This window comes from Platalea leucorodia (genome assembly GCF_965183815.1).
Source record: "Platalea leucorodia genome assembly, chromosome: 4".
Taxonomy (NCBI): Eukaryota; Metazoa; Chordata; class Aves; order Pelecaniformes; family Threskiornithidae; genus Platalea; species Platalea leucorodia.
The window spans coordinates 107231985-107252730 of record NC_138826.1 but is presented as its reverse complement, the minus strand read 5'-3'; the positions used below and the strand labels follow the sequence as shown (position 1 = coordinate 107252730).

The following is a 20746-nucleotide window of genomic DNA, read 5'->3' as shown; positions in this document are numbered from 1 at the left end:
CCGGCACGGGGCGCTGCGGCGGGCAGGGCCGCGCCGGGCCGCGCCTCGGGGGACGGGGCGGGAAGGCGCTGCTCCGGCCGCCGCCTTCCCGCCCAGGGCCGGCCGGGCCCGGCGGCAACCGGGCGGGCAGGCCGGCGGGCCACCGAGCCTCGCCGCGGCCCCCTCCGCGAGAGCATTTCAACGCCCCAGCGCGGGGTGAACGGAGCGGTGGAGGAGGGGGAACGGGGGCGGGACGCGGCTTGTTACAAAACCAAGGCTCGAAACTACAAGCGAGTGGTATTTATTATTTCTCTGGGGGAAGTCCAAGCTCGAGATTCGCATGTAGAAAATCTGCTTGAAGGTTAGCTCTTGCGTGGTCTCCGGGTCAGGCTGCTGCTTGTAAATTAACTGATCATAGCCTTACATTTTGACAAAGCAAAAGCAAGTTATTTCTGGCTCTCCCTGCGAAGGACACCCTTTGTTATGTATTATTTTTAGACCGCCATTACAGCCGTATTTGAGATCTGGAGGATTTCACTGCAATACATTTCTGCGAGGCAGCTGTACCCACATGCTTAAAAAACAACTTTTAGCTAGCCCAGCCCGAGACAAACCCTTGCCTTTGCTGATCATACAGAACATGTCCTATGCGTAGTAAGCAGCAGTCAGTCAAGAGTAGGTATGATCCTCTTTGCCCATCTGTAGCAACCATCCACTGAGCAAGTCTTTCTTCAAAAATGACTTGTCAATTCATTTTTACGTTTTCTCTAGTGCTACTCTATTTGCTTGCCTCAAACAGTAGTCAGTCCTACAATACAGTCATGACTAGGAAGTCAGAAACTGATACACCTGTCATTACTTACTTGTAGAAAGTCAATTAAGGTCCAGAGAGCTTAAGTAACTTTGCTAAGGAAATCCTGTAGAATAGGCAAAGGACTTTCCAACTCCTTTTTCCCCCCATCAGGTACCATGCAGCACACTGAACTCTTAACAAAATAGAAACTATTCAAACAGCTAACATTTGTGCAGTGCACTCGGTGTAGAAATAGATCTTTAGGATCAGATAGGTCCAGTTAACTTCAATTTCTAATAAAAAAAAGAAAAAAAAGATTGTATGAGCTATAGAGGCCATCTGGTCATTTGTGTACTTGCCTGTGAGGAATTACTCTCTGGTTATATTGCTTAAGCGAGCCTACCATCAGTCTCAGAAGTCTTACAACATGCTGATTTAAGGTAATGTTGTTGCACTGGAGTTCAGCTTGTGAGGGAAAGATATTAAAGAGGGAGTAGCATACTAAATCATATACATTAGTGCACAAAGTATAAAAATGACTAGAAATGATAAATATTGTCAAGAAGCTAATAATAAGTATAATAAAATCTCATTTATGATAGAAAACATGTTGTTTTATCTTTTAAGTGATAATCCACATGTGTATCTGCCCTGCAGCTGTACAAATGCTTTATAACTGGAAACAAGTTTTCCACAGAGAACTTGATGGTGTCCATACTCTCACATGTCTGATGCACAAGTCAGTCTGGCACTTTTCCAGCTTCTTTTTTCTGCCAGGTGGACTACAGCATTCCGCAGCTGGACATCCCTTCAACAATGCAGTGTTCCTTACTGGTGTATGTATCATTTAACCATCTTTGTTAAACTCAAGCTTTATTCTCTCTAGTAAGCTCTACTCACATGACTTTTTCTTGAGATTCATCTTCCAGCTCTGCCTGCCCTGTGCACAGGGCACATTTGGTAAAAACACTCCATCCATAAGGTGTAAGGTCTTAAACATCACGCTGACAAAAACAGGAAGTGGCAGTTCCAAAATGATTTCATTAAAATGACAGCAGCAGCAGCATTGATTCCCACAACCTATTGACCAAGGACTCGTAGCACAGCCTGAATCAATCATGACAGCGTGCTATGGTGCCAGGATCTGATCTCCTAACAGATTTGAAATGAAAAGCTTCTGATCCACTTTAGCCTAATTCAGAAAGGCCTCCCTGCTCCTCAGATTCTCTACAGAATTTCAAAGAACTGCTGAGCTTCATTTCCTGGTGCCCACACTGTGTCTCTACCTCAAATTACTAACACGCAGGCAGGGCTCGGCAGTGTTCTAGATCCTCTCAGTTCCTCTCAGTAAGAAGTTACAAGGAGTTTTCGCTATGGACTGTCCAGGCTGTGGCACAGAATGCATGCCATTCGTTGCTATGGTACTTCAGAGCAACGACACAAAGATCAGGGCAGGCTCAACACATAGTTCAGTATTAGGAGCCTTACACTTTCAAATCCTCTCTCATTGACCTTACGACAGGCTACCAGATCAGAATCCTCAAACCCTTCATGTTAAATATTAGTATGTTAGCCCAAATTATTTCAAAATGCAACAGTATGTAGTATTGTCTGAGGCATTTGACCAGTCCTCAGCACACACTTCTATAATCTCAAAGATGTGTTTCCTGTGCCTTTTCCATCTCACCGGTGAGACCTGGTGCCTCAAAATAGTATTCTTTCTATTTTTGGACAAGGAAAAAACAATTCTACTGGGATACTGTACCATTTCAAGCAAAAAATAACTGTCCCTCTGAACCATAGTTTGATGGCAACAGGACCCTCACCACCTCTTTTGGCACCAGCTCAACATGTGCATGGGGCTGCGGTCCCAGTCCATGAGAATCTTCACACCCCTACTTGGCAGCATCAAGTTTTTATTCAAGTTGCCACTGCTGACTCACCCTGCATGGAAGACTTCCACAGAACGAATATTTTCTGTCTACCAGCTTTCACCTGCACTAGCTACAATTCTCCAGAGAAACAATTGAAAAAGAATCATGTAAACAAATGCTATTCATCTGCTTTGGCATCCTCCTTTCTTGCAGAATCAAACTTCACAAGACACATTTCTACGTTGCTAAAGTGTATCACCGACATAGTATCATCTTTATTTTACAGATTACTAAAGATCAACTCAGACTTGCTGCAGCACTTCAATATTGGCAGTGGTGCTGATCTTCCCTGATTAGAACTCTGTATCCCTGTCCCAGTCTGAACAGCTGGCTGGTGAAAGGACAAGCAAGAGGCAGAGCCCACACCACGTTCTTTACAACCTGCAAGAATCTTTCCATTTCAAGATAGGTTTTAGACTGCTGTCCCATGTGTGTGTGGGTCTTCTTCCTATCACGAAGACAAATCTGCCTAACCTTGCTAAGTCATGTGATGCCTCTGTATGATACCTCAAGCCAATCTATCCCTATAAAGTTTTCAAGTCTGGCTTCCCCACTATACGGTTTACACCTTCAGACTCATCTATGCATGATGAATATTCCCCTCCCAGAATATGGTCTCATAAGATACAACATTACTATGGTCCTCGCATCCTGCAAGGGAGTGCTTTTTGATCTCACTTACCTCATCAGTCATGGTGTATGGTGCTGGCAAAGTACTTGCAGGCATGAATGTGCAAGGCTGGTTGTTCACAAAAGAAAGGTTGTTCCCAAACCTCACAGAAGCCAGAACAGCACGCATCTTCAGTCTGTGAGGTGGCGTAGTGTCCCTCCAACCTCTTCTGGCTGATCTTTGCGAACTACTACATTTAAAGACAATGCCACATACCGCTGATCCATCTCCTAGTTATCATTAATACTTTGTCAGAAAGGCTGACTTCTTTTTCATACTAGACTGAGTGGGATATATGGTCCAAAGTCCTAGATGACAATTCCAGAATGGGAATCAACCTTTTCACTTCAAATACGGAAGAAAAGTGTTGGCCTTTTTTACCCCTACATGTTTAATGAATATCTTCCTTGTTCTCTGGTTAGGAAGAATTCTCTGCATTTTCCTTTTCATTCCTCTTATCCTGAAGTTTTAGCCATATTATGACAAAAGGGTGAGTAAAGATGAAATAATATTGGTGTTCATCCACGTTCACGAACTGCTAAGGAATCAAACTTTTTTGCTTCTTTTGGCCTCACTGTTACTTCCTGCACGTGCCATCTTTCTCATCTTCAGAATCAAAGGGGTTCTCTATTTATAAAATTGGTAAGATGACCCTTTAGATCTCCAGAACAGTTCATGTTGATCCAAACAAACGATCTTCACCAAAATATGAGTTTTAAAACAGACTGGAGGGTGTGACAATGCCTTTTACGGTACTGATAAAGACAGAGCCCTTTTATCATCAGAGCTCCACCAGAACTCAAGCTACATCAGCGTGCTTGCTAAGTAATACCTCAGTGAGTTGTATCTGCTAAGCAGTCCTATGGAACATTATCTATAGATAATACTTAAAGACTATTTGACAGAGTGGTCTTTAAGCTGTACAGCTGCTATGCAAAGGACCTTACCCCATTTCCATTTAAGCATTTGTGGGTACTACTGCTTGGAGTCACCTACTGCAAGAAGAGGTATGTAGACTTGTCACTTGCAGACTGAAAGATATGTTAAGCAGTTCGTTGAGATACACAATTGACAGTGAAATCTGCTTCCTGCCTTTCTTACCCTTCCACTATCTAGCCTGAATCCTTTAACATTGTGTACCTTTGTGATTTTGCAGTTACAAGGCACTCTCTACCATATGTCCTCATAATTGTTGCATGATGGAAGGTGGGGCTTGAGCTCACCCCTACAGACACTGCAAAGATAAAAAAAAAAATCTTCAGTATTAGGATATACATGAAACCCTATGTAAACTACACTTCAACTAAAAAAAAAAAAATTTCCCCAAATTACAAAATGCTGCACCAAGAGCACAAAGCTTGCCCATCTACTCACCTCTAGATCTTCTAAATAGCAAAACTACTATCTACTGGAGACTATTTTATTGAGCACAAACCTTTGGAGCAGAGTTATTTGCACTCCTATGTATAACATTGTTGTTTACAAAAGAGCAGACAGAGCCATGACCAAGGGAATAGTATTCCCCTTCTCTCCCGTCATTGCCTCTCTGGCATTAATTATTCAATTCCTAGTGTTTACAGTTTGGCACCTTTATTATGTTCTGCATAGTAACTCCACCTGCAAAGGTCTTTATGGGAAGCTATCCCTGCCAAATGGTAACTGCCATCAGAATAGCCCTTCATAAACAAGTCACCGATTTTCTATTTAGCTCCCAGAACTGCCTCGCTGCACGATCAGATGGAAATGATTGCCGGCGCAAGGGAGGCAGCAGGAAAGTAAATCCAGGGTTTGGGAGTGCCCCTTCAGCATCCCTAGTTACTAGCCATCAAAAGAAGCTGCATGTTTAGAATTGGAGTGTCTGTCAATTCACGTAGCATAACTAACTGAGCCAAGTTATGGGCAAAGACAAAATGTCAGCGGTAATGGGTAGGACTCAAAAAGCAAAACAATAATTGCTATGTGAAAAGTTCTAAAAATATCATACTTGCATAGCAAAGAATTGCCAAACACTGTGGCTAAACAATTTACATTGGATTTTGACTTCTTTTTTTGCAAGACATGCTGAGGAAACCTCAGCAGCAGATGAAGACAGAATTCCATCGAAAGTTAATGCAACAAAAGAGCACCTATTTGAACTGAAGATTTTTGTCAAAGGCAGCCACAGCAAAAGGAAAACAAAGTGCTCTCCACACAAATATCTGATACACAATATATTTCTCAAATTAAACATCATTTTCAGTACTTTCATTTCTAATTTCTCTCTGTGGTTGTTCTCCTCATCAGGTTTGGATTTCAGAAGGTACTTCATTTAGCACAAACACAGGTAACTGCTTAAGCCAGCATAACCCATGTAAACAATATTACTACAAATACATTACCACTTTCTCTCATAACCCTTTCCTACTCCCTGATCCTTTCCCCTGCCCTGGAAACAGCCTTCATCCAAACAAAGAGAAGTTACTCACTGCCTTCATAAAGTTTAATAATATATAAAGTTTATTTTATTTATTAAATCCCTTAAAGTGACTTCTCTATTCTCAATTCCTTGCTGTCAGTATCAAAACTTGCAAATGTAATATGTGATGAAGTATAAATGCCGAGTGAAGTTGTTTTCCTAGTTAGGTCACTCACAAACACGTATCTCCAAGAAACAATCTCCAATGTTTACAATGAGTTAATACTTCAGCCTTAGTATAATTAAGTTAAAATTCAATCAGCAATGAGACACAAATCCAGTCTTAATTACTTTACTACCTCTTCCTCATTCATTCTAGAGGACAAACCTGGTCTGCAGATGATTAAGACGGTATGCAATGGAGGAAGCTTTGCTGTTAGAATCCCTAGTCATTTATTGCGGAAGAAATCCCAAAATAGATGGACTCATTCGGAATTACAACCTTGTCTCCTCATTTACATGGGGAAGAACTACAAAGCAAGATGACATCAAAATCTGGGGAGGAAAAATAAAGTGAAAAAAATAAGTCAGAAGCAAGACTTAATACATGACATCCACAAAAAAACCCAAACAAACAAGAGAATCAGACATGGCTCACAGCCTCCCCTGTTCAGAGAAACCCAACTCGTATGTATCATTTAACAAATAGTAATGAGCCCTACGCAGGTTTTCTTTGCTTTGTCTCAGACATGCCTACCACCTCGGCCATTGCCTGATGCTGGCTAATAAAGAGATTTTCCAAAGTCATGCATATATAAATCAATTCTGATATATAATATGGCTTCATAATGCAGACAGAATCTCAGTAGGCTTGAAAAAAAAATGCTAGAATGAGAACTTCAAATTGAGCACTTCTGAAAGACAAATTCCAGCACCATCCTCACTCCACATAAAGGGTAAGTATGAAAAAAATCCTGTGAACATCCTATCATATGCTCAACTCCAAGTCAAAAATCACTGACGTACACCTCTGATGTGCTAGAAATCCAGGACGATAAAGAAATTAGACAGTTGTGTTTGTAACAAATGAAGTAATTCATATTGGGGAGGAGTGGCTGGAGAGCTGCCTGACTGAAAAGGACCTGGGGGTGTTGGTTGACAGCCACCTGTACATGAGCCAGCAGTGTGCTCAGGTGGCCAAGAAGGCCAATGGCATCCTGGCTTGTATCAAGAACAGTGTGGCCAGCAGGACCAGGGAGGTGATAGTGCCCCTGTACTTGGCACTGGTGAGGCCGCACCTCGAGTACTGTGCTCAGTTTTGGGCCCCTCACTACAAGAAAGACATCGAGGTGCTGGAGCATGTCCAGAGGAGGGCAACGAAGCTGGTGAAGGGTCTAGAGCACAAGTCTTATGAGGAGCAGCTGAGGGAGCTGGGGTTGTTTAGCCTGGAGAAGAGGAGGCTGAGGGGAGACCTTATTGCTCTCTACAACTACCTGAAAGGAGGTTGTAGCGAGGTGGGGGTCAGTCTCTTCTCCCTAGTAACGAGTGATAGAATGAGAGGAAATGGCCTCAAGTTGCACCAGGGGAGGTTTAGGTTAGACATTAGGAAAAACTTCTTCACCGAGAGGGTGGTCAAGCATTGGAACAGGCTGCCCAGGGAAGTGGTTGAGTCTCCATTCCCGGAGGTATTTAAAGAACGGATAGATACGGTGCTTGAAGACATGGTATAGATGGACTTGGCAGTGATAGGTTGACGGTTGGACTCAGTGATCTTAAGGGTCTTTTCCAACCTTGACTATTCTATGATTCTATGATATAAAAGCACAAAGGCATCATGGTTTTGGCAGTGAATGCTGCTTAAAGTTGCTCACAACTACTGTGTAATCGCTCATTCTTTATTTTCTGAGCACCCAACTTGACACCTTGGATCTGATGAGCAGAGCCAAGTGCCCGCTGAAGTTAATGGGGTATGTATGCTAAATATATAAGTACTCCCCTATGTTAAGTGTTCTTAGAAATCGTACCCTTGTGATACTAAATTGGACATCCAAATTTAGTACTTCTGACCTCTATTTTAAGGTTTTGATCATTAAGTTGGCACTGTCTAGACAGGGTCCTGGAAGAGGCTGGAGTCTATACGAGGAGGAAAAGAGATCATTTTATTCAATATATTACCTCAGTGCATACAAAAGGCAGCAATTCTTTGTGCTTGACTTAAGAACTATTATTTCCTGATGTAGTCTTCATGATTTCATATGGAAAATGCATCACTGATGCAGAAGTTCCTAGAGGTAAAGCCAAAGGTTTGAGTGATTCAGTAAGGAAAATAATCTTATCAGAGCAGGTTTCGAGATCAATACATTAACTGCCTAATTCTGCTAAAACAAGGTAACAGCAGCAAAATAGTTAACACTCCCAACCCTGGAATTATCAATATGCTGTTATAACACTTAATGTTTCCAAAGGTATACAAATTCAGAAAGACAGAACTACATCAATTTATCATTGCAGTATCAATGTTATCTTTACTACCAACAAAGAAATGGGTGGAAGGAAGGAAAAAATCAGATTAAGATGAACAGCTCAGTGTCTGGACAGACTCTGGGACCACAGAACACAAAGCTCTGTCTGTAGCAACTGAACATCTACAGTCATCTAATAACGTAACAAAATATTGACAGAGAAATAGGTATATTTAAGGCATATTTTAAATTCTGTCACAGTAGGAAGGGATACAAGGATTTCACCTAGTTTCTGACTGGTTTTAGGCTCTTGTTCTAGTCTCCCTGGGAGCCTTCTGAGTTCAATGTGCACACCAATATTGAGAATGACAGAGAGCTGGTTACTTACGGTTACTGTAGTGACATTTCCTTCTTCTCTGGACCTGTAACACCTATTCTGCAGAGAACCCACACAGTTTCTTTGGGAGCACGCTCTCTTAGCTTTCTGATATTCTACAAAACATAATGGGGAACCAGGTACTTGCAGTCTGCTCCAAGGACTGAAGTGAGAAATTACTTTTTTTATATTCATTTAATATCAGATCACTTTTAATTCATGCCAGGTTCAGTTAAACATGCAAATAAAGATGTTTATTCACAATATCTGAAACAGATAACAAGTTTATAAAGGCATAAATGGGGGGGGAGGAACCTCTTCTGAAGTTAAGCAAGAAAAGTTTTGGTTTCTTTCTGTCAAGATGTCTTGCGCAGACTTTCCTTGTATTCATCTTGCCAAATTACTATGTTCTTTCACATACTTACACCTCAGACTGCATGCTTTATGGACAATCTCTGTCTTTAGACTATCACTACACCAATGCTGCTACATTCACCACAAGCTGGCAGTCTGGAGCCTTCTCTAGAACTGCAGTTACTTTTTCTTTCCTTTGCAGTCATGTCACCACATCACCATCATCTCGTTGCTTTATTCTTGGGTGTTTGTGAAAAGACTTTCTGGCCCCAGCTTTGCTCAGATTTTTAAGACCTACTTTCTTAAGTTTCCGGTGTATATTTCTAAAACAGAAAGAAGTTTCAGCTATTTCACTCAATCTGTGATATACATCTATAAGTTATATACTGAACCACTGATTGGTTCTCAAGCCACTTAGAAAATAATTTAAAGAAATAACAACTTTCATCAATCTCATCTTTCACTAACCCTTACGGAAATTTTCGGAATAGGACGTATGAAAAAAATGAAGAGGTACAGAGAGATGCATACAGAAAGAGCAACATGCAGCAGGAAAGAAAAGTGAATTTCCAGTCCTTTTTTAATTTACTGTACGATTTTTTACTATAAATTGGGAAACTTTTCAAAGTCATAGCTGTTTCAAAAAAAAAAAAAAAAGGGCAGTTAAAAGAGCCAGATATTCTAATATTATCATGCTTTCTGTGGTGTGGTGAGTGTAACTATGTAATTCCAAGTAAAATTCAACATACCTGTTACAATTTTATAGTTCTCTAAAAGATGCTTTATGAGATTATATATTTCTACTTATTATTATTATTGCATGTGGAACAGTCACTGTAATTACCTGTCAACAAACTGGTGATAGAGGCTTCTTAGCTAAGCTCTCACACCTCTATTACTGAGTCTAGTTGGCAGATCTGGCCAAGGCCAAACTTCATTTTTAAGTAGCTGTATTCATACAAAAGCACTTTTTTAACAGTGGAAACTGGGCAAGTCAAAGTAACTTCACCTCAAATCACTTTGGCCTCATTTACTTGGCCTCAATCATCTATAGTAGCAGTTCAACTGTATCAGTAAAAATACACTGCAAGTTACAAAGTTATGATATGGAACTAAGAAGGACTGCCAGCACACAGTGTAATAGCTATTCTGTTGTGATATTGAGTAGCATATGAATGAAAAAAAAAAAAAATCTTCCAAAGGAAACACTAACTGTAATGAATCATTTACTTTGCTGACTGGCACCATCCATTTAGAAGACCGCACCAGTACTATAGAAGTACAAACATAAAAGTACTATAGAAGAATGTTCAAGAGCTCCACTATTTCAAATCAGAAAGTGAACAACTGATTTCTTCATATACTGCCATATATCCACCAAAACATTTTTTGACTAATCTGTCAATTAAAAAAAGAAAAAAAGAAAAAAAAAAAAAATCAGTCAATTGATGAAAACAACTCAGATCAAAAAACAAGTACTTGCTTAAGCACTGTTTTTCTCTCTAAACACTGTCTTGATCTAAAACTTAGCATTACTTTCAAACCAGTGCTGTTAGTGTTTTTCTCCCGCTTCCACTCCCAAAGGTATGATGCAAGATGTTCTGACCAGAGACACTGAAGTCTAAGAAGCAGAAATCTATGACTGCCACTGGGAATTTGACAACAAATGTCAAAGTCTCACCAGATCATCTCTTTACCCAGCTCTCTGTAGAAACGACATACATTAAAAAAAACCAAAACCAACAAACCACCCTGCTTCACCCCCACCCCACCTGAAAAACCTGGATCCCTCAGTCCACTTGACAACCTTGACTAATCTTTCTCAATCACAGAAAACAATCACTGACCGACAACTGAACACCAAAACTGGAGGAGCTTTATCCAGAAAAATTCCAAGATACCAACCATATAGCAGGCCACCGCTTTGCTGAACTAGCACAACGCTGCAGTGATGCACTTCCCCCCTGCTTCTCCTGGACCGCTTTACAATCACAGGAATTCCCATCACGACTTGACCTTTGTGCAATGAGTTTGGCAGTTAAACATCCCTTGACCGCACCAGGAACTCCTGCATGGCTAAGGTGAGAGTAGCACTAACCGTAACCAGGAACCCCGGTTGCCTGGCCAAGGTGGGGAACGAGAGCGGGAATAATCAGCCATCCCCCGACAGCCTTGCAATGTATCGTTGTGGATCGTAACTCAGGCGGATCTGTACGGGAGGATCGTACCAGCATTACTGGAATTTTTGAGAACTCCAGTAATTAACTGACCCGAATCGTGGCCAGGATGGAAATTTACTGATGCCTAAAGTCAATCATCTCGCGACCCTACAAACAGCGGTACCAAGGGAGACCCTTTGAGCTCTCCTGGACCGCAGCAGCCTGCACTCAGCATCTCCCTCCGAGCGGGACGCCTCTCAGAGTCTGCGAACTCTCAAGCTTGGGAAGTTCAGAGGCCTGGCGACAGGACCTGGGCTGAACTCCGGGGGCCTCCTCACTCCTTGAGGCTCGACCTTCGCCCGTTGAGACAACCATTTCAAGTGAGTATTTCACTTAGCTCAAGGGGGATTTTTGACAGGTACCTTTATATGCATATTATATGTGTGTGTGTGAATTGATCCAAATATTGTAGTAAGTCCTGTTTAATCCCTTTGTAAATGCAAAATTAACCAGTGACTAATTGCTGCTAAATTCCTGTGATTCCCTCTTTAACTGTGAAAAAACCTTAAACTGTTGCTAGACATGTATACTCCTCACACATAAACCATTGATAAAGTTTAAGGCGAAGTCTGGATCCAGCCGCACCTAGGCTCCTCTCTGAGAAGGAGTTTAGAAAGCAAGGGGATCCATTCTGAACCTTGTGACTCAACGGGAGAGCCTCCTTTACCCCCTTGTATTTTCAGTCTCTGTATAAATCATTCTAATTCGCACCTACCTCGATTTTTTTTTCTTTATATATATTCCACTCATTTAGTAAGTAAAAGAGTGAACCTTGCCATTGAACTTTGTTAAATCCCACTTTTATAAATTTCTATTAAAATCACTTTTTGCAAATATCTTTGATGGTAATTCTTTAAGCCACCTAACCACTCATCCGTGACAAACTGGCGTAGTCAGCAGGATGGCAAGTAGTATCAATGGTTACTTACAAAAAAAATGGAATAAGTCCACTTCCCAAATTCTCGGATGAATGGGTTCTTGATAACTGGCATGACGGGGAGGCTGTGGAAAAACAACTACAGGTGGCCAGGGCTCATGTGAAGGAGGGTAAAGGAAAAGCAGTTATTGGCAAAATGCTGTGTACCTGCTTAGAAGCTGCCTGTCAGGATAGGAAAATATCTGAGAAAGAGAAACATGATCTGAGAGAAGAAATAGAAGGTAGAAAGAAAGCTGAGTTATAATTATCCCTGTGAACTGAACAGCTACAAAACCAGGTACAGCAGGAAAGGGAAGAAAAACAAAGGGTGGCAGACAGGGTTGAAATGATGCTAATGCAAGCTCCCAATTCCCCTGACATTGTACAGGTTCGGAAATTAATTTTATCCCTTGAAGAATGGGCAACTGTAAATCATGACATGCTAAAACTATTAATTAAAGGAGCCCCTGCTGTACTCAAACCCTGCCTCACTGCTAAACAAGATGAAATTAGGAAAGACAAAGATTTCAATGCCCTATTGGCCATAAGAGAAGTCGCTCATGACCAGGAAGAAGTCCCGGTACGCAGAAATCTCCCCACCTGGGCAACATTAATGCACGACATCATAAATCACGGGTGAGAAATGGGATGGGATAATCTATCTAATGAAACCAAAAACGCAAGCCATAACATTAGACAAATTAAACAATTATCCCAAAATAATTCCCAGGAACCAGAACCCACTGATCACCAATCCAAAACTCAGAGGGGGAGGGAACTATATAATCGAGCAGTAACATTAGGCATTCTGAGAGCTGTAATTCAGAGACAACCTGCCAGTATTATCCAGGGTCTAATTCATGCATTTCAGAGACACAATCAGAAAGAAAACATTCCAGACATTCCAAACACTCAGATACCATCACCAACTTGGAGAGGAGATAATAACCCTTTCCTTCCCCAAAATTCAAGATCAGAAAATGAATAGTGCCTGGATGACAACTGGGTCTTTCTGTCAGGCAAACAGAATCCCATCAATGGATAAATAATAATAGCCTATATATTTTAATCCCAGTTGGACCTCGACAACAATTAATAAAATTTCTAATAGATACAGGAGTACAAATTTCAATATTAACACAACAGGATGCTGAGAAGCTGGGTATACAACCCGGATGGCAAAGAGTTAAGATTACCAGAGTAAACAGAGCAAGTATTATTTGCCAAACTGCAAAAGTTAATTTATGGCTCCCTGGTGAGAAGCCTATGTCATCTACTGCTTTGCAGTTAAAGATCACAATGCAAATATTTTAAGATTCGATGTTTGAAATGGACGAACCTGGTGCTTGCGAACGGCAGCCTGTGGTCCTTCGGTTCAGATATCAATCCTAACCCAAACAAACATCGGGAGGCTACAGTGCGTTTACTCCGCACAGCTCCAGCACTCCCCGATTCAAAGATTACTATTGTCCCACGGTATCCAATTTCTGCTGCGGCACGAGCTGGAATTTCTGAAGTAATAGCTGACTTGGAAAAATGACAAATCATTTCCAGAACCCACTCTCCATATAATTCACCGGTTTGGCCAGCCAGAAAACCTGATGGGAGATGGCGATTAACAATTGATTGCCAGAGTTTAAATGCCAACACAGCCCCACTAACAGCTGCAGTACCTAATATTGCAACTTTAACTGCCACACTACAAGCAGCTGTACACCCATGGATGGCAACATTAGATATAAAAGATATGTTTTTTATGGTCCCATTACAGGAAAAAGATAAAGAAAAATTTGCTTTCACTTGGGAAGGTGTACAATACACCTTCAACGGACTCTGACAGGGATATAAGCATTCACCTACAATTGCTCATGCTGCGCTTGCTGAAATTCTACAGTCTCACTTCCTCAAGATGTAAAACTGTATCAATATACCAATACATAGATGATATTCTAATCAGAGGGACCTCTCCTGAAAAGGTGGGGGAAGCGGCAGCAGCAGTGTGGCAAGCATTACACAAAGCAGAAGTTGAAATCCCACCTGAAAAATGTCAAGGACCAAGCAAAGAAGTAAAATTTTTAGGTACCTGGTGGATTGCAGGTAGTGCAGCAATTCCACTAGACACCCTAAGTAAAACAGAACAATTACAAATGCCCCAATCTAGGAAAGAATTACAACAGCTTATGGGTACTTTAGGATATTGGAGAAAACACGTACCTGGATTTTCTATCGTTGCTCGTCCACTGTACTCACTTTTACAAAAGGGAAAACCATGGAAATGGAATTCAGAGCATGAGGAGGCGGTCAAGACCCTAATACAAGCATTAAAAACATATCAGTCATTGGGACTAGTACACCCCCGCAATCCTATTATAATGGAATGGGGTTTTGCGGAACATGGTACTTATCATAATTTATTTCAAACTGGCCCTGACGGACCAAAGAGACCACTATTATTCAGTTCAACTGCATTTAAAGACACAGAACAGAGATACTCTGAATGGGGAAAAGGACTTCCATCTTTAGTCCGAGCAGTTAAACAAGTTGAGAAAATACACCAGGGACAACCTGTACCAGCCAGAGGTCCATTTAATTTACTAGAAACAGTCCTAAAAGGAACTGCTCCTCCTGAAGGAATTGCACAGAAAGCCACCATCAGGAAATGGTGTGCCCACCTGGTGGGAGCAGCAGATGAAATGCGATTGACTGAAGGACATACAAAACTTTCCAAATTTCAGATGCCTATAAATGCAGACCCACTAGCACTAAACCAGCCATTTAAACCTTCACTGATTCTAGATGCACCCCCCTTCACTGAAGAAATCCTGACTGAGGGCATTTAGTTTACCAGCACCTCAGCAAAAATGGTAAATGGCAGGTGGCAATACAAAGCTGTCGCATTAGAAATTAACGCTGACAAACAAGTAATAGAAGAAGGGGAAGGCAGTGCACAAGTAGGACAATTAAGGGCAGTTGTTCCAGCAGCACAAAATGGAGCAAAATTTATCTATGTCGATTCCTATACTGTATGGGCAGGTGCTACCCAATGGTTCTGTCAATGGGAAGTCCTAAATTGGGAAACAAATAGATCCCCAATTTGGAGAACTGAAGATTGGCAATTATTGCTAAATGTATCTAGAAAAACACCACTTAAGATGGGATGGGTGAAAGCATGTGCCAAAGACAACAAACTAGCCACAAACTGGAACGAAAAGGTAGATGAATTAGTCAGAATTAGGGGAATAAAAACAGAGAATATACTAGACCCCGAATGGTATTGGTTAAGGGAATGGTTACATCAGAAATTAGGTCACACAGGCCAAGAAAGCACTTTTCTTTGCAGCCCAAAGCCGAGGTTGGCCCCTAAACAGGAAAACTTGTGAAATTATTCTTACAGAATGTCCCCAATGTAAATTGAAATTGCAAACAAATCACCCTGCTAAAGCACCACCTCTACATATCAATCAAGGAAAACCTTGTGGACTACATGGCAAATTGATTATATCTGACCACTTAAATCCTCTGCAGGATATCAATATATCCTCACAGGAGTAGAAGTAGTTTCTGGCTTGCTTATGGCAACTAAGTGGCGGAAAGCTGATGGATGAAATACAATGTGAGGGCTGTCATCTTGGTTTTCAAGCCTGCCTACTCCTGGTCTCATCCAAAGTGACAACGGCTTGTATTTTACATGTAAGAAAATGCAAGAATAGGCAAAGCAGGAAGAAACTGAATGGGTGTTTCATACCCCCTACTATCCTCAATCAAATGGAATAGTAGAGAGAGCTAATGGCTTATTAAAAAGAAGCCTTAAACCACACGAGACACAGTGGGACGCTCAACTTTCCAAAGTATTTCACCAACTGAATAATCCATATGGACCCAATGGGAGCCCTGTAAGCTGAGCATTCTTTGCAAAAACTGGGCCTTGCGCTCCCCCTTCTGATGAAAGAAAATGTCCACTAACATTACAACCAGAACAACCTGTTGTGGTAGGCTTACCACAAATTGGGAATGTGCCTATTACTCTAACTAAACCTTGTGGCCCACTTGCTTGGGAAGCTACTGATAGCAGTGGTACCAAACACAGAATAACTACTAGGTGGATTTATCATATACCATAAAGGTGTCACTTGTTCGGCTTTCCCCACTGAAACTTTTCTTTCTTTTCTTTTACAGACGATCTACATTGATACTCTGAATCTACACTGATGGCGACAGTGACAACAGCAGTGTATCCCCACCTTGTTCTTACTCTGAATTGGGATAAGTATAACCCTTCCAGTGCAAACACAAAATCCTTGGACAGTTCACACATAAGACCCTTGGGACCATGCACTAGTAAATTATACTGGAAATGCTGGGATCGCACCAAAAGATAAGGCAAACCTAAACCTTGCTACTGTAGTTATGCATGGAGACAAGGCATACCTAAAGGAGGAATGGAAATGGGAAACATTACACAAATCAGGAATTGGAATATCTCACAATAACAATGACATTCATCGAATATCACTTCAGGCCACACCAGGGGAAGAAGTAAAAATAGGGTGCTGGGAAATCAATGGGTCTACCCATGGAAACCCCACTGAAATTAAAATATGCTATACCAATTTTTCTAAACCAAGAAACAATGAGAAATCTTGCTATAAGATACCACAACCAGATTGTTGGTACAATTTCACTTTCACACGACCTATACTCTCATTCTGCCTCTGGGGTAAACGTGGTGTTGAACTGTTGTTTGACGTCATGATTACCGAGTGCAAGATGTGGAATTCATGTACAACGGGGTGGCCATGGGATGAAGCATATGTACTTTTTGACGTACCTGCTCCTGATCTCAATTTGTCTGCAACAGTATTACACAATAACATCACCTTTCTCAGACAAGAATAGAGCATTAAAGGTGAAAGTAAAAATGAATAAATTCCATCTTTAAAGGGGACTGAAGGAGACACCATTTTGGTAGGTTGTCGAATTGAAATCACACTAAATGCATGACAGCAACTTTACACATTGTTGTAAAGTATGTCGACGGTAAACAACACATACATGCCTGTCCTTTCAAACACAAATGCTGGTATACTCTCACTATACCGCATCCAGCACACATAATGTGCCTTTGGACAGGTCTCAACTCTCGCTCCAGCTTCGGTTTTCAATTTAAAATTTATATTGAATAATTATATTCACCAACTCAACCTCCTATCAAACTGTCTCCTCATATTTACAACACTGGTCCCTACATAATTAAAAACACAGGGCAACAGCAAGTGTTGCCATATTGCACACACTAGGTGCAACCCAAATTAATGTCTCTCCCACTCTTAGCTGTATTCAAGCTCAACTGTGGGTACAATCTACTATGGCAGCAACTATAAGAGAAGGTGAAGAAGGCACCTTATCCGCTGAAATTAAAAAAATAATTTGGGATAATGCAACTAAATTTGAAAGGGAATTCCAATCATGGTGGCAACTGGTTAATTTCACCTATGATCCCACTACCAGTAAAACCACAGCTTTTGTTTTGACAATAAACAATGCTTCGGTATATACTATATACCCAATAATTGCACTGGAATTAAATCACAATGGAACTGTAGTCTATACATTAGAATTAAGAGTATGGGCCCAACAAAAGAGGAATAAATGGCAAACTATCAATGTTGATGCAAGCATTGTGCAGGAACAACAGGGATTTATTTGTAAAAGTAATACCATTAAGGCCCAAGACATTTGTCTTGACACTGAACAAAGTATTTGTCACTTTGAGATACATCCTAACAAAACCCCTGAAACTATACTCATATATGTTGGAAATAGATGTATTTGCATGAGAACCCTCTTTGATTCTACATTTATAGACAACACCACTGTAGATATATATAAGCACTGAAATACCTGTATTTGTAATTTTACTAAAATTACAGGATGTGATTTCAACTATTCAGCTCCTGTCACAACCCAACAATTGCTGAAATCCAACTATGCATCATATCAAGATCTATCACCTACCCCTAATGGGATGAATCTCACATTGGTAAGAAAACTGTTACAACATGATGACCTGAATCAATTGCTGAAACAAATTCAGGCTAATGGGCAAAGAACCCTAATTACTGTCCAACGTGATACAGAGAAGATACACCATGTTCTAGAAAGAGTGAAGAAGGATGGAGAGCATCACGGGTAGGATACCTTATTTGGATGGTCCCCAACAGCAACTGGGACACTGAACCAGATGCTACACCCCACCGCGATTCTGTTGGCTCTCATTATATTATGCTTGTTGTTAAACATCAAGAGCCAACAGAATCACGGTGGGGTGTAGCAGACAAATAGCATTATTACAAAACCCTCCTCACATATATGAAATTGCTTAGTCACATTTAACAAAAACCTAATAATCAAGGGAACCAACCAAAAATTTCCCTCAAATTACAACTGGAGTATAACATTTATCTGTTCATAGACACACAGGCAAGAGGCAACCACACTGCCACTCTGTGGGAAAGAGATGGATTGACTTTAGTCACAGGGTCGATTGTGGTGGTGCATTTTCCCCCCCTGCTTCTCCTGGACCGCTTTACAATCACAGGAATTCCCATCACGACTTGACCTTTGTGCAATGAGTTTGGCAGTTAAACATCCCTTGACCGCACCAGGAACTCCTGCATGGCTAAGGTGAGAGTAGCACTAACCGTAACCAGGAACCCCGGTTGCCTGGCCAAGGTGGGGAACGAGAGCGGGAATAATCAGCCATCCCCCGACAGCCTTGCAATGTATCGTTGTGGATCGTAACTCAGGCGGATCTGTACGGGAGGATCGTACCAGCATTACTGGAATTTTTGAGAACTCCAGTAATTAACTGACCCGAATCGTGGCCAGGATGGAAATTTACTGATGCCTAAAGTCAATCATCTCGCGACCCTACAAACAGCGGTACCAAGGGAGACCCTTTGAGCTCTCCTGGACCGCAGCAGCCTGCACTCAGCATCTCCCTCCGAGCGGGACGCCTCTCAGAGTCTGCGAACTCTCAAGCTTGGGAAGTTCAGAGGCCTGGCGACAGGACCTGGGCTGAACTCCGGGGGCCTCCTCACTCCTTGAGGCTCGACCTTCGCCCGTTGAGACAACCATTTCAAGTGAGTATTTCACTTAGCTCAAGGGGGATTTTTGACAGGTACCTTTATATGCATATTATATGTGTGTGTGTGAATTGATCCAAATATTGTAGTAAGTCCTGTTTAATCCCTTTGTAAATGCAAAATTAACCAGTGACTAATTGCTGCTAAATTCCTGTGATTCCCTCTTTAACTGTGAAAAAACCTTAAACTGTTGCTAGACATGTATACTCCTCACACATAAACCATTGATAAAGTTTAAGGCGAAGTCTGGATCCAGCCGCACCTAGGCTCCTCTCTGAGAAGGAGTTTAGAAAGCAAGGGGATCCATTCTGAACCTTGTGACTCAACGGGAGAGCCTCCTTTACCCCCTTGTATTTTCAGTCTCTGTATAAATCATTCTAATTCGCACCTACCTCGATTTTTTTTTCTTTATATATATTCCACTCATTTAGTAAGTAAAAGAGTGAACCTTGCCATTGAACTTTGTTAAATCCCACTTTTATAAATTTCTATTAAAATCACTTTTTGCAAATATCTTTGATGGTAATTCTTTAAGCCACCTAACCACTCATCCGTGACAAACACATATCCTTCATCCATGAACAGCCTTCCCTGTGATGGCTACACAGGAGATCAGACTGAAGTGTCAGGTAAAGTGCCCCTCCTGAGGCAGACAGTGGCTGCAAGTACAGCGAAACAGAGCCCAGAAATAAGTCGAGCGTGCATTAGACCACAAATACATACCAAGGTGGGTTTTTCTCAATACAATTATGCATAATAAAGATGAAATCCCTGAAAAGGTGAGGGCTGTGTTCAGGCTAGCGGCATCCCCGCGCTCCAGCGGAGCGATGCCCACGAAGGCCTCTCCTCGGGGTTTCGGCCGGGGAGGCTGCCGCCCTCCCTGAGGCCGGGGCCCTGCCTGCAGCCCGCTGCCAGCCCGCCGCTCGCCAGGCGCCAGCTCCCCGCGCTGCCCCGCCCGCCGGCCCCCGCTGCGAGGACGGGAACGGCCGCTTCGATCGCGGCCGGCCCGGGGCAGCTCGGGGCGCCCGCCCGCGGCCTCCCGGGGAAGGCGCGGCCGGCCGGGCAGAGGCCCCGGCAGCCCCCCGAGACCTGCGGCGCCGCAGAAACCCCCAGGCCGGCGCCCCTCCGTCCCCGCCGCCCTCGGAGCCGCGGCGGCCGCCGCCGCCCCCCTCAGCCGCCCCCAAAACGAAGCGGGCGGAGGCGAGCGACCGCCGCGGCTGCGCCTTTGCGGAGAAGGCTCGCGTCTCACCCCGGCCGCGCCACGGGGGCGGCGCAGCAGGACACCCGGCTCCCTGCGGCCGCGGCCGCCGCCGCCCCGATCCGGATCCGGGCGCGGAGCCGCCCCGCCGCCCCGTGGGCGTCACGGCCCCGGGGGCAGCCATTTTGCGGGCCCCGGCCCGGATGACATGTTGCGCGTCGTGCGTGCCGCCGCTCGTCCGCGGCGCCGCCCCCCGCGCCTGGCGCCTGCGCACCGCGCCCCGTGGCGGCCGAGCCGGGGCAGCC

General features: G+C 42.7%; 1 protein-coding gene across 5 annotated transcripts; it reads right to left on the bottom strand.

Moving 5' to 3' along the window:
* Nucleotides 1-297: 297 nt before the first annotated feature.
* Nucleotides 298-20543, bottom strand: LOC309589150 (uncharacterized protein). 5 transcript variants are annotated; one of them, XM_082309050.1, is made up of 7 exons: nucleotides 19967-20094; nucleotides 14313-14407; nucleotides 13438-13696; nucleotides 8622-8725; nucleotides 7947-8056; nucleotides 6160-6326; nucleotides 298-4610 (listed from the first exon to the last, which is right to left on the bottom strand). In XM_082309050.1, exons 1-4 carry the CDS (start codon nucleotides 19996-19998, stop codon nucleotides 8710-8712), a joined length of 402 nt encoding a protein of 133 aa, XP_082165176.1. In that variant the 5' UTR covers nucleotides 19999-20094; the 3' UTR covers nucleotides 298-4610; nucleotides 6160-6326; nucleotides 7947-8056; nucleotides 8622-8709. The 5 variants fall into 5 exon arrangements, 1 of the variants encoding a protein (XP_082165176.1); XR_014227876.1 differs by lacking the exon at nucleotides 19967-20094 and adding an exon at nucleotides 20493-20543 and having other exon boundaries at nucleotides 12112-14407; XR_014227877.1 differs by lacking the exon at nucleotides 19967-20094 and having other exon boundaries at nucleotides 298-1065; nucleotides 3389-4610; nucleotides 12112-18406.
* Nucleotides 20544-20746: the final 203 nt, after the last annotated feature.